At 25.0% G+C, this 14039-nt stretch overlaps 1 protein-coding gene across 1 annotated transcript in view; it reads right to left on the bottom strand.

Moving 5' to 3' along the window:
• wb (wing blister) overlaps positions 1-12546 on the bottom strand; it is a 48762-nt gene extending 36216 nt beyond the window's left edge. Inside the window, exon 1 of the mRNA XM_065501919.1 lies at positions 11453-12546. Coding sequence (XP_065357991.1) covers positions 11453-12494 — 1042 coding nt within the window. The 5' untranslated portion in view covers positions 12495-12546. The remainder of the gene's footprint in view (positions 1-11452) is intronic.
• Positions 12547-14039: the final 1493 nt, after the last annotated feature.

Here is a 14039-nt window from a genome sequence, read left to right as displayed (position 1 = left end):
TGAAATTTTTTTTTTTTAAATTTAGTTTGGTGAAGCCGAATATAGTTCTCATTTTTCACTAATAAATTCCAAAAAAAAAAATTTTAAATAAAATTTTTTTTTTTACAAATTTCGAAAAAAAAAATTGAATTTTCAAAAACAATTTTGAAATTTTTTTTTTTTTTTAAATATAGTTTGGTGAAGCCGAATAAAATTCTCTTACTTGTTATTATTTAAATTGTTGTTAAACATATTTTTCTAATTCAGTTCAAAAGTTCTTGTATTATTTACCTAACTTCAAATTTGTATAAAATTGTCATTGAACTTTAATCTCATTTTCATGTGGGCTCATAAGTTTTTATTTATTTTTTTTTTTGTTTATTTTCAGTTTAAAACGTGTCTTAGCTGTCATCCAGCCTTGACAGTTTAATGTCTTTACTTTTGTTGTATCTCTATAAATTTATTGTTTTTTCTACTATTAAATGTTTAATAAAAAGGGCATAAACTCTTAAACACATGAAAGATACTGCAAAAGTGCACTCAAACTAAGCACGATTTTCATTAAAAACATATTTAAGGAAAAATCATAGAAATAAACTGGTTTCCTTAACATGATTTAGATAAAAAACTAAACAAAAAATAGTTTGTCTAAAGATTAAATTGTTTTAGTTTAAGAAAAAAAGATAAGTAAACCAAATTAAATGTCACCAGAAAATGTTAAAGTCATAGAGAAATACACATGGAGTGGAAGCTAGAAAAAAACTAAAACTTAGTTTTTTGACAACTGAGTTAGGTCATTGACAGGAGAGTTTCCGATCCATGTGTATGCATCTACACAGACTGCGAAGAGTTTTGCTAAAGTCATAGAGAAATACTTGAGAAAAATAATTGAGCGGGAACTAGAAAAAACTTTACACACTTAGGGTTTTGACAACTGAGTTAGGTCACTGACAGGAGAGTTTCCGATCCATGTGTATTAATCTACACAAACTGCGAAGCTGAAACTATAAAAAAACGTAAACAAAAAAATTACAAACTTAGGTTTTCGACAACTGAGCTAGGTCACTGACAGGAGAGTTTTCGATCCATGTGTATTTATCTACACAAACAGTGAAGCGTTTTGCTTGTCTGAAAAAACACCCACAGTCTCTGGTGGGAATCGAACCTGCAACCCTCAAATTGATAGCACAGCACAATATGGTCTAGTCTAGTAAGGAATACAAAAATAATGCTGGAAAACGAAAAACAACCGAAAAAACATTCATTCTTAAAACACAACACAGATCTTGTGGAGGAACCCCAAAGGCATGTAATAATAGATTAGAACAGGTTCTAATAAGCAGAAAAGCTGAAACAGGGTTTTGTAATAAAAAGTATTAAATTCACAAAAAGATTATTTAATTTTAAATGGGATTCTGCTAATATTGAGCTAAAAAAATTAAAGCTTCTAGAAATTTGAAAATTTTGAGAATTAAGTGAAATCCCAGAATTCCCAAAATATTTTCAAAAATCTCCAGTTTCAAAATTTTTATAATTTCATCTGGGAATGTGATATTTTAACAGTAAATGGTTGCAAAGCAAAAACAAATTTAAAAATTTTAAGTTTTGTAACAATCCCTGAATTCCCAAAATTTTATCAAAAATTTCCAATTTCGAATTTTATTCAGAAAAAGTAAAAATTAAACAAAAACTAACATAAAAAGATATATAAAAACAAAAATAAGTTACAAAATGCAATAATACAAGAAAAATTTACAATTCCCAAAATATTTTCAAAAATCCCCTCAAGGAGATTTATAAATTTTAACTGGGAATATGTTAAAATTGCTTTAATAACATTCAAACACCTAGAAATTTAAAAATTTATGTAATTAAATGAAATCCCGGAATTCCCAAAATATTTTAAAAAATCAACAATTTCAAAATTTTTATAATTTCATCTGGAAATGTGATATTTTAACAATAAATGTAAAAAAAACTAAAACAAATTTAAAAATTTTAAATTTTGAAACAATCCCTAAATTCCCAAAATATTTTAAAAAATTTCCAATTTCGAAATTTTTATAATATTTTGAAAAATCCCCTTAAGGAGATTTATAAATTTTATATGGAATTGTGTTAAAATTACTTGAAAAACATTCAGACTTCTAGAAATTTAAAAATTTATGTAACTAAATGAAATCCCGGAATTCCCAAATTATTTTCAAAAATCTCCAGTTTCAAAATTTTTATAATTTCATCTGGGAATGTGCCATTTTAACAATAAATGTCTGCTAAGTTTGAAAAGATTTAAAAATTTTAAGTTTTGAAACAATCGCTGAATTCCCAAAATATTTTCAAAAATTTCCAATTTCGAAATTTTTATAATTTGTTCAGAAAAAGTAAAAATATAACAAAAACTAACAAAAACATATATAAAATTAAATAACAAAATACAATAGCAAAAGAAAATCTACAATTCCCAAAATATTTGTAAAAACTCCCTGTACGGGATTTAGAAATTTTAACTGGGAATGTCATAGAAATTTATAAATTTATGTACATATTTAAATGAAATCCCACAATTCCCAAAATTTTGTAAAAAATTTCTAAAATGGGGACTTTCATAACTTAATCTGGGATTGGGCTATTTTTAAAAAAAAAATAAATTCTAAAGAAATCCCACAATTTCTAAAGAGTTTTCAAAAAATTCCACAGAAATTTTGATAATTTTTTTCTGGGAAAGTGGCTTTATAACTTTAAATGTTATTTAAACTATTAAAAATTAATTAACTGTTTAATAAAAAGAAATCCCTTAATTCTCAAAATATTATCAAAAATTCCCTGTAAGGAAATTTTAGTAATTTTTAACTGGGAATGATATAAAAACATTCAGAAATTTTAAAATTTCATAAACGAATGTAATCCCACAATTCCCAAAATATTTGTAAAAATCCCCGAAAAGAGATTTATAAATTTTAAGTGGGAATGTGTTAAAATTACTTGAAAAACATTCAAACACCTAGAAATTTAAAAATTTGTGTAATTAAATGAAATCCCGGAATTCCCAAAATATTTTCAAAAATTTCCAATTTCGAAATTTTTACAATTTTATCAGAAAAGTTCAAATATAACAAAAACTAACATCAAAATAACAACAATAATACAAAAAAAAATTTTACAATTCCCAAAATATTTTGAAAAATCCCCAAATTAATAAATTCTTTAAGCAGTGAAGTGTCTGAATATTAGCATTTTATGGTAAGTAATGGTAATGAAAGTTTATGCTGGAAAAGAGGAAGACTGGCAACATCTTTCTTAGTATGAGATTACAAGCGTTTTTTTTTCTAATTTAATATTTCCGCAAATTATAATAGATTTGCCATAAAAAAATGTTATTAACTTCATTGTAATAGAGTAAATAATACCAGCGGCCCACGTTATTAAAAAACATATATCTTCATATTCATAAACAAACAAAAAATCTATAAAGTTTTTTTTTTAAAAAAAACAAATTTTAAGTAATTTACCTACAAATGTTTTTGTACAACAAACAGCAAACATAATAAAATACCATCAATCCATAAAGAAAATCACTACATGAAAAACCTGTTAAACGCATGCCAAGTGGGTTGGGGCTACCAAATAAATATGGCACACGTCTCGGGAAAATAATAAAGACACACACTCAAACTAAAAATGTGTATCTTTTACCCACTCAATGATACCTTAGATTGCTTATATTTATATACAAACAAGCACGTTCAGATACTTTAATGTTGCAAAAAACTACGCGCAATTTTTTTTTTTTTTTTTGGTTGTAAATAAGCATAAATATATTATGGTCATACATATAAAATTCTATACAAAATATTTTGTGCAACCGGAAAATATTTTTGAAAAAAAAATTTGGCCAAAATATTTTGTGGCCTCCATAAACTCAAAATTAATCACTAAATAAAGCAACAGAAAACAAAATAAACATAAATACACGTTGTATGTACTCACAAATAATAATATTGTAAAACTTTATATCAAAAAATCATAAACAACCCACATAAATTAATCAGTTATTGCCATATAAGAGACAGACAATGATGATGACGTTAACGAAAACTTAATAAAATTTACAAAACAAAAAAAATAGCAAAACACACAAAAAGGAAATGAAGTAAATTATAAAACAGTAAAGCTATTCAAAAAATAGTTAATAAAATATAAAAAAAAATAGTAAATCCCACAATTTTCAAAATATTTTAAAAAAAATTTCAAAATGGGTATTTCAAAATTTTTTTCTGGGAATCAGTTTTAATAACTTTAAATGTTATTAAAACTATTAAAAACTAAAAAAAAATTATAATAGAAACAAATCCCACAATTCCCAAAATTTTTTCAAAAATTTCCAAAATGGGGATGTCAATAATATTGTCAGGGAATCACTTTTAATAACTTTAAATAGCATTAATATTATAAAAAGCTTAATAAATTTATAAAAGAATGAAATCCCACAATTCCCAAAATATTTTGAAAAATTTCCACAAACCCAGATTTTTTAATTTCTTGTGGAAAGTGCCAAAATTGCTTTAAAACCATTAAAACTTAAAGAAATTTAAAAATTTACATAATTTAATGAATTCCCATAATTCCCAGAATATTTTCAAAAATTTCCAAAATGGGGATTTCAAAATTTTAATAACTTTAAATGTTATTAAAACTATTAAAAACTAAAAAAATTATAATAGAAACAAATCCCACAATTCCCAAAATTTTCTCAAAAATTTCCAAAATGGGGATTTCCATAATTTTGTCTGGGAATCAGTTTTAATAACTTTAATTGTCATTAAAACTATACAAAACTGAAATACTTTATAATAGAAACAAATCCCACAATTCCCAAAATATTTTCAAAAATTTCCAAAAACCCAGATATTTTTAATTTCTTGTGGGAAAGTGCCGAAATTGCTTCAAAACCATTAAAACTTAAAGAAATTTCAAAATTTAGATAATTAAATGAATTCCCACAATTCCCAAAATATTTTCAAAAATTTCCAAAACTGGGATGTCAATAATTTTGTCTGGGAATCACTTTTAATAACTTTAAGTAGCATTAAAACTATAAAAAGCTTAAAAAATTTATAAAAGAATGAAATTCCACCATTCCCAAAATATTTTCAAAAATTTCCAAAAACCCAGGTTTTTTAATTTTTTGTGGGAAAGTGCCAAAATTGCTTTAAAACCATTAAAACTTAAAGAAATTTAAAAATTTACATAATTTACTGAATTCCCATAATTCCCAAAATTTTCTAAAAAATTTCCTAAATGGGGATTTCATAATTTTTTTCCGGGAATCAGTTTTAATAACTTCAAATGTTATTAGAACTATTAAAAACTAAAAAAAAATATAATAGAAACAAATCCCACAATTCCCAAATTTTTTTCAAAAATTTCCAAAATGGGGATGTCAATAATTTTGTCTGGGAATCACCTTTAATAACTTAAAATAGCATTAAAACTATAAAAAGCTTAAAAAATTTATAAATGAAAGAAATCCCACAATTCCCAAAATATTTTCAAAAATTTCCAAAAACCCAGAATTTTTAATTTCTGCTTATATTTTCTGGTATAATAATTGCTTTAAAACCATTAAAACATAAAGAAATTTAAAAATTTACAAAATTTAATGAATTCTCACAATTCCCAAAATATTTTTAAAAATTTCCAAAATGGGGATTTCAATAATTTTGACTGGGAATCAGTTTCAATAACTTTAATTGAAATTAAAACTATTTCAGAATTAAAAAACATACAACATAAAGAAATCGCACAATTCCCAAAATATTTTCAAAAATTTCCAAATTGGCGATTTCAATAATTTTGACTGGGAAATAACATTAAAACTCCAACTGAAATAAAAAGAATACAATAGAAAGAAATCCCACAATTCCCAAAATATTTTTAACAAATTTCCAAAATGGGGATTTCAATAATTTTGTCTGGAAAACGGTTTTAATAACTTTAAATAATATTAAAACTCCAACTGAATTAAAAAGCATACAATCCCACAATTCCCAAAATTTTTTCAAAAATTTCCAAAATGGGGATTTCAAAATTTTTTTCTGGGAATCAGTTTTAATAACTTTAAATGTTATTAAAACTATTAAAAACTAAAAAAAATTATAATAGAAACAAATCCCACAATTCCCAAAATTTTCTCAAAAATTCCCAAAATGGGGATGTCAATCATTTTGTCTGGGAATCACTTTTAATAACTTTAAATAGCACTAAAACTATAAAAAGCTTAAAAAAATTATTAAAGAAAGAAATCCCACAATTCCCAAAATATTTTGAAAAATTTCCACAAACCCAGATTTTTTAATTTCTTGTGGAAAAGTGCCAAAATTGCTTTCAAATCATTAAAACATAAAGAAATTTAAAAATTTACATAATTTAATGAATTCCCACAATTCCCAAAATATTTTAAAAAATTTCTAAAATGGGGATTTCAATAATTTTGACTGGGAATCAGTTTTAATAACTTTAAATGTTGTTAAAACTATAAAAAACTGAAAATCTTTAAAATAGAAACAAATCCCACAATTCTCAAAATATTTTCAAAAATTTCCAAAATGGGGATGTCAATAAATTTGACTGGAAAACAGTTTTAATAACATTAAAACTCCAACTGAATTAAAAAAGATACAATAGAAAGAAATCCCACAATTCCCAAAATTTTTTCAAAAATTTCCAAAATGGGGATTTCAATAATTTTGTCTGGAAATCAGTTTTAATAACTTTAAATGACATTAAAACTACAAGGGAATTGAATTCACAATTCCCAAAATATTTTCAAAAATATCCAATTTCAAAATTTATATAATTTTGTGGGGAAATATAAAACAAACATTTATAAACATAAAAATAAGTTGTGAAATCTAATTATAGAAAAAATCCAATCATTCCCAAAGTATTTGTAAAAGTTCCCCTCAAGGAATTTAACTTTTAAAATTCGAGAATTTTTTAGTATAAAATTTTTTTGTTGCCATTAACTTTTAGCATAAACTACAATAAAAAGGTGTTTATTTCTTTAATATAAAATCCCAATGGAGTTTAACAGCTCAACTTGTTATATTGTTCTTTAAATGTTTATTAAATTAAATACAATTTTATACGTTTTTATGCAATAAATTGCAAGAATTTCTGTTCACCTGGCCAATTTTAATTAAAACTAAAAATTGATTTTTTATAAAGATAAAAAATTAATAAAATATTTATTGTATATTCGTATTACAAACGTTATAGTATTTATTTAGCAATTAATATTAAGTAGTTTTTCTGTTTAGTATTTGTAAATAAATAATAATAAAAAAAAAAACAATTAACTTTATCATTCAACATAAATCACATAAAAAAATGTTAAAAAGTTTCTAAACTCAAAATGTATATAATATTCTTAATCATTTCGCCATTAATCACAACATAATTTAAAATAAATTTCAAGAAATATATATTGAAATTAAACATGAAACCAATACAGACTGATGAATTATTACCGATTGCATACAATTGGTGTGACCCCAAAATGACCTTATATAAGAAAACGAATTCAAAACAAAAATGTAATCAGCCAGCAATTGTTGTTATAGATTAAGAAGTCTTTATACATATTTATAGTGATAATTATATATTTTTATTTTCTTGTTTCCTGAAGATGTTGAAAAGTTATTTTAAAGTGTCTTGATCATTAATCATCATCAATTTATTGTAATAAAATTCTATATTTTTACACTTCAATTATAAAGACACAACTTAAATTCAAATCTTTTTACATTTGTCAGAGATTTTAATGAAATTCAAAAACATATAATTGATGAGGTTTTTTTTTTGAGGAAATATTCTGTTTAAAGCAGGCATTTTAAATATTTTGTTAAAAGTGGCTTTAAATTTGAGAGATAATTGCTTGATGTCAATATTAAGGCTAAACAGAGTTTGGTTAATAAGATTACAGGATTTGCATTTATAACGTTTGATTTCTATTTTAGGTCATATTCAAACTTTAACCGATAAAATAATTTAAATTTTGAAATTGGAAATTTTTAAAAAGTTTTTGGGAATTCTCGGATTCCTTTGAATTATAAAATTTTGGAATTTTTTATAGCTTTAAGATAATTTAAAGTTATAATTTCACTTTCCCAGTGAAAATTATAAAAATCTCCTCTTTGGAAATTTTTAAAAAGTTTTTGGGAATTCTCGGATTTCTTTGTATTATAAAATTTTGGAATTTATAATAGTTCTAAGATAATTTATTGTTATGAAATCACTTTCCCAGTTAAAATTATAAAAATCTCCTCTTTGGAAATTTTTAAAAACTTTTTGGGAATTCTCGGATTTCTTTGAATTATACAATTTTGGAATTTAGTATAGTTGTAAGATAATTTAAAGTTATAAATTTAATTTCCCAGTTAATATTATAAAATTATCCTTATTGGGAATTTTTAAAAACTTTTTGGGAATTCTCGGATTTTGTTGTATTATAAAATTTTTGAATTTGTTATAGTTCTATGATAATTTAAAGTTTAAAAATCTTTTTCCCAGTTAAAAACTACCAAAAAAATTTTGTGGGGAATTTTGAAAAACATTTTAGGAATTCTGGGGTTCATTCCATTTTTTGCAGTTTGTATAGTGTGAACATCCTAAGGAAAAATTTTAACATTTGGGAAATTTTTCAAAATTTTTAGAATTTTAAATTTATTAGCATTTGTACACGTTTAAAGTCATTTAAGCTAGTTGACATAAAATTAACATAATTTTTGTTAAATTTCCTTTACTCTTGTTTATCATCTGTCACTTCAATTGTGTTTATAAAAATGTTTGCTCCATTTTCTGACTTTAAATTGTTAATTGTTGAAATGATTTGATTAAATAACAAATAAATTGCATTTTAATCTTAAGTTTAGTCTTGTTGTCCTCTCACCAAATAACCTGACAGTTTTATGCTTTTAATTTGACACATAACAGACGGTTGACTGTCAAATGTAGCAGCAAACCAAAAAGTTGAAAATACTGCCAAATGGTTTTATACCCAAAAAAAAAAACTAAAACACATTCCTACGCTTTTTGTTTGATTTCAACTTCATTCAGACTTCTTTCAGTTTTTCTATGTAATTTGTCAGTTAATCCCTTAAAAAAGTACACACACCCAGTATTTAAAACGATTGTTGTTAATCATTTAAAGATCAGCTTCAGTCTTTAAACAAAAACAGAAAAAAAACCTGAAATTCCTGAGAGACTTTTAATTTGGCAACAAAATTAAACTATTATTGAGAATTGAAAAAAATAAAGAGGTGAGTTTGAGTTGAGTGTTTTACAGCCAGTTTTTACCGTATTTTTGGTTTCACATGCTAATTGACGCCTTTTGTGTTGTCTCGACTCTGGTGGTGTCTGTCTGCACTTGTTGAGGTAATTGCATGGTCACCCCTTGATTTTTTTTTGGAAGCAAAATGCATGTGAAATCATTTTTTCTCTCTACAAATTTGTATACAAATCGTAGTTAAAGTTCAATGATTTAAGACTGTTGGTTTGAAGTTTAAAAAAGTTTCTATTGTTTTCTGTCTTAGTTCATATAATTTTAGTTAAAAAAGCGTTAATTTTATGTTTACTGGCTGGTAATTCAATTTGTTTAAGACTATTGTTAATTTTCAATTGGTGGGGTGTTGGGGGGTGTTTTGGGAGTTAAGCTAAATGCCACTTAACTGTTAATAGTGTCTGGTTATTTGTTGCATAATAGTTGACAGTTGTGAAAATATTGACAATTGATCGATTATATATCAGTTTAATGTAATTAAATAGACAAATTCCTTAACTTTTTTAACAATAGTTTAAACAATGTATTTTAATTATAAAGAAAAGGGTGTGGCAACAAAATACATAATATGGAATTGACTTGTAACTGAGCAATATGTCTTAAATACCCCTAAATAGATGCATTTAAAGTAAAACATAACAAAAAATATTAAATCCTAAAATTCCTAAAATATTTAAAAAAATCCCCACTAGGAGATTTTTTTATTTAAAATGGGAAAGAGCTAAATTGCTTTAATACTATTAAAACTCAAAGAAATTTCAAAATTTGTATAATTAAATGAAATCCCTCAATTCCCAAAATATTTTTAAAAATTTCAAAAGAGGAGATTTTTATAATTTTAACTGGGAAAGTGATTTTATAGCTTTAAATTATCTTAAAACTATAACAAATTCCAAAATTTTATAATGCAAAGAAATCCGAGAATTCCCAAAAAGTTTTTAAAAATTTCCAATTTAGAGATTTTTATAATTTTTACTGGGAAAGTGCCTTTATAACTTTAAATTATTTTAAAACTATAAAAAATTCCAAAATTTTATATTGCAAAGAAATCCGAGAATTCCCAAAAAGTTTTTAAAAATTTCCATTAAGGAGATTTTTATAATTTTAACTGGGAAAGTGCCTTTATGGCTTAAAATTATCTTAGAACTATAACAAATCCCAAAATTTTATGATACAATGAAATCCGAGAATTCCCAAAAAGTTTTTAAAAATTTCCAATAAGGAGATTTTTATAATTTTAACTGGGAAATTGTCTTTATAACTTTAAATTATCTTAAAACTATAACAAATTCCAAAATTTTATAATACAAAGAAATCCGAGAATTCCCAAAAAGTTTTTAAAAATTTCCAAAGAGGAGATTTTTATAATTTTAAGTGGGAAAGTGATTTTATAACTTAAAATTTTCTTAGAACTATTACAAATTCCAAAATTTTATATTGCAAAGAAATCCGAGAATTCCCAAAAAGTTTTGAAAAATTTCCAATTAGGAGATTTTTATAATTTTAACTGGGAAATTGTCTTTATAACTTAAAATTACCTTAGAACTATAACAAATTCCAAAATTTTATAATACAAAGCAATCCGAGAATTCCCAAAAAGTTTTTAAAAATTCCCAATAAGGAGAATTTTATAATTTTAACTGGGAAAGTGTCTTTCTAACTTTAAATTATGCTTAGACTTCATTAAATTCCAAAATTTTATAATACAAAAAAATCCGAGAATTCCCAAATTTTTTTTAAAAATTTCCAAAAATGGGATTTTCAAAATTTTATCTGGGAAATGTTAAAACACTAAAAATATACTATAAAGTAACTTTCAACAACTTTAAAAACCAAAAAGTAAGCAATCCCACAATTCCCCAAAAAAAATCTCAAAATTTCCAAAATTCAAAATTTTGAAATTTGGGATTTTCCAAAAAAAAATTGGTATTTGTTAAAAATACTTTTAAAACTAAAATTTAAAAAAAATATCAACAAAATTTTAGAATTTGAAAAAAATTTGTCAAATTTTGGAAGGTTTGACCTATAAAAAAACCACATAACAAAAAAAAATATTTCCAAAATGGATTTGTGCTCAATTTTAACTTTTTAATGTTTAATTTCTGTAAAAATATCAAAAAGAACTCAGCTTACCCCTTTGCCGATGTATGCGTGGATCTGGTGTGGCGGTTAAAACACGATGCGGCACTAAACGTACCCCTGGGGGACAGGGCACCGGACCAATATTACGATACACCACTATATCCGTATTACCCTGTATAACAACATTTTGTTGCTGAAAGGGTATATCATGTATACTGGTGGCATTAACGCCAATATAATGTTTAATATTGGTGGAAGGATAAAAGCGGGAAGATGAATTATCAAAGGCTGTGGGGACTTGATGATGATGATCGATGGTGGAGGACACGCGTATGGTAGAGGAAGGTATTTGTACACTTTGCTGCTGATATTGATGCTGACGCTGATACGAACGATTGGTGTAGGAGAATTGTTGTTGCTGTTGGGTCATGAAGGGATGATTGCTAGAGGTGGATGTTGAAGATGATGATGATATGGTAGTGGAGGCGGTAGTTCTTATGGTTGTATAATTCTTTGGTTTAAATAAATTTGTATTATTTTGTCTCGGATGCTGCTGCTGCTGCCAAGAGGATGTTGGCCTTGTAAACTTTCTGCGTTTGCCCTTAAATCTTGTGGGTCCCAGCCCATTACGCGTATGATTTGTACGGCCTGCTGTTGGCGGTTTACGTCTCAGCTTACGTTTCGTTGTTGTTAGAAGATGTTCGGGTTTATTTTTTTGTACAATTTCATTTTGATGATTAAAACTACTATTTACATTAATACTACGACGCATGGTTTTGTTGCGTAAATTATTAACACTTTGATCACTGGTTTTATTTTTCAAGGACTCAGGAGTCGTTGTTGGTTTGTTATCATTTGTAAATGCTGCTGTTGGTGTTGGTAGAGTTGGGGCTGAGGCAGCCTCAACCGTTAGTTGTATGATATTTAAATGATATAGCAGATTTACCAAACAGGCTAGCATCACTAATATTTTTAACATTTTATTGTGATAAATACCCCTGAGTAGGGGAATTTTTCGTTTTCGTCGTTTTTGTAAATGTTTTAGAAACGTCTTTTCGCGCAATTTTTCACTTGAGGTTTTGGTAGACGACATTTTTGGGGAATTATTTTTGCTTTTCAAAATTTATTTACATTGTTTTGGTTTCACAACTATCTTTTTTATAAATAAAGGTAATTTATTACAACTTTTTACGCACAAAAATATTAAGAAATATTCAAAATTGTCCAGATATTTTTAATTATTTTTCCACATTCTTAAATTATCTTAAGTGTCATTGAGAAATATTTAAAATTTGTTAAGAAAACTTAGAATTTAAAGGTATGAACATTTATAATAATCCTGAAAATCCCATATATTTTTCCAAAATTTCCTAAACTGTGATTATTATATTTTAAAATTGCATAATAACGAAAAAAAATTTAATTCCCAAAAAAATTTAAAAAATCCCCAAAACTGGGATTTTAAAATTTTAGCTGGGATTACTGGGATAACAATTAAAACGTTAAGGAAGTATCTAAAATTGCATAAAAAATAAAAAAAAATAAATTCCTAAAAAATGTTCAATAATCCCCAAAACTGGGTTTTTTAGATTTTAGCTGGGATAACTGGGATAACAATTAAAAAGTATCTAAAGTATCTAAAATTTCATAAAAAATAAAAAAAATTAATTCCTAAAAATTTTTCAATAATCCCCAAAACTGGGATTTTTAAATTTTAGCTGGGTTTACTGGGATAACAATTAAAAAGTAAAGGGAGTATCTAAAATTTCATAAAAAATAAAAAAAACGAATTCCTAAAAAATTTTCAATAATCCCAAAAACGGGGGATTTTTAAATTTTAGCTGGGATTACTGGGATAACAATTAAAAAGTTAAGGAAGTATCTAAAATTTCATAAAAACTAAAAAAAAATAATTCCTAAACATTTTTAAAAAATCCCCAAAACTGGGATTTTTAAATTTTAGCTGGGATTACTGGGATAACAATTAAAAAGTTAAGGAAAGTACAAAAATTTCATAAAAAATAAAAAAAATAAATTCCTAAAAAATTTTCAATAATCCCCAAAACTGGGATTTTAAAATTTTATCTGGGATAACTGGGATAATAATTAAAACGTTAAGGAAGTATCTAAAATTTCATAAAAAATAAAAAAAATGAATTCCTAAAAATTTTTCAATAATCCCCAAAATTGGGATTTTAAAATTTTATCTGGGATAACTGGGATAATAATTAAAACGTTAAGGAAGTATCTAAAATTGCATAAAAAATAAAAAAAAATAAATTCCTAAAAAATGTTCAATAATCCCCAAAACTGGGTTTTTTAGATTTTAGCTGGGATAACTGGGATAACAATTAAAAAGTATCTAAAGTATCTAAAATTTCATAAAAAATAAAAAAAATTAATTCCTAAAAATTTTTCAATAATCCCCAAAACTGGGATTTTAAAATTTTATCTGGGATAACTGGGATAATAATTAAAACGTTAAGGAAGTATCTAAAATTTCATAAAAAATAAAAAAAATGAATTCCTAAAAATTTTTCAATAATCCCCAAAATTGGGATTTTAAAATTTTAGCTGGGTTTACTAGGATAACAATTAAAACGTTAAGAAAGTATCTAAAATTGCATAAAAAATAAAA

This window comes from Calliphora vicina, chromosome 2 (genome assembly GCF_958450345.1).
Source record: "Calliphora vicina chromosome 2, idCalVici1.1, whole genome shotgun sequence".
NCBI lineage: Eukaryota > Metazoa > Arthropoda > Insecta > Diptera > Calliphoridae > Calliphora > Calliphora vicina.
Note: the sequence above shows the minus strand (reverse complement) of the source record. Positions and strands in the feature narration are given on the sequence as shown.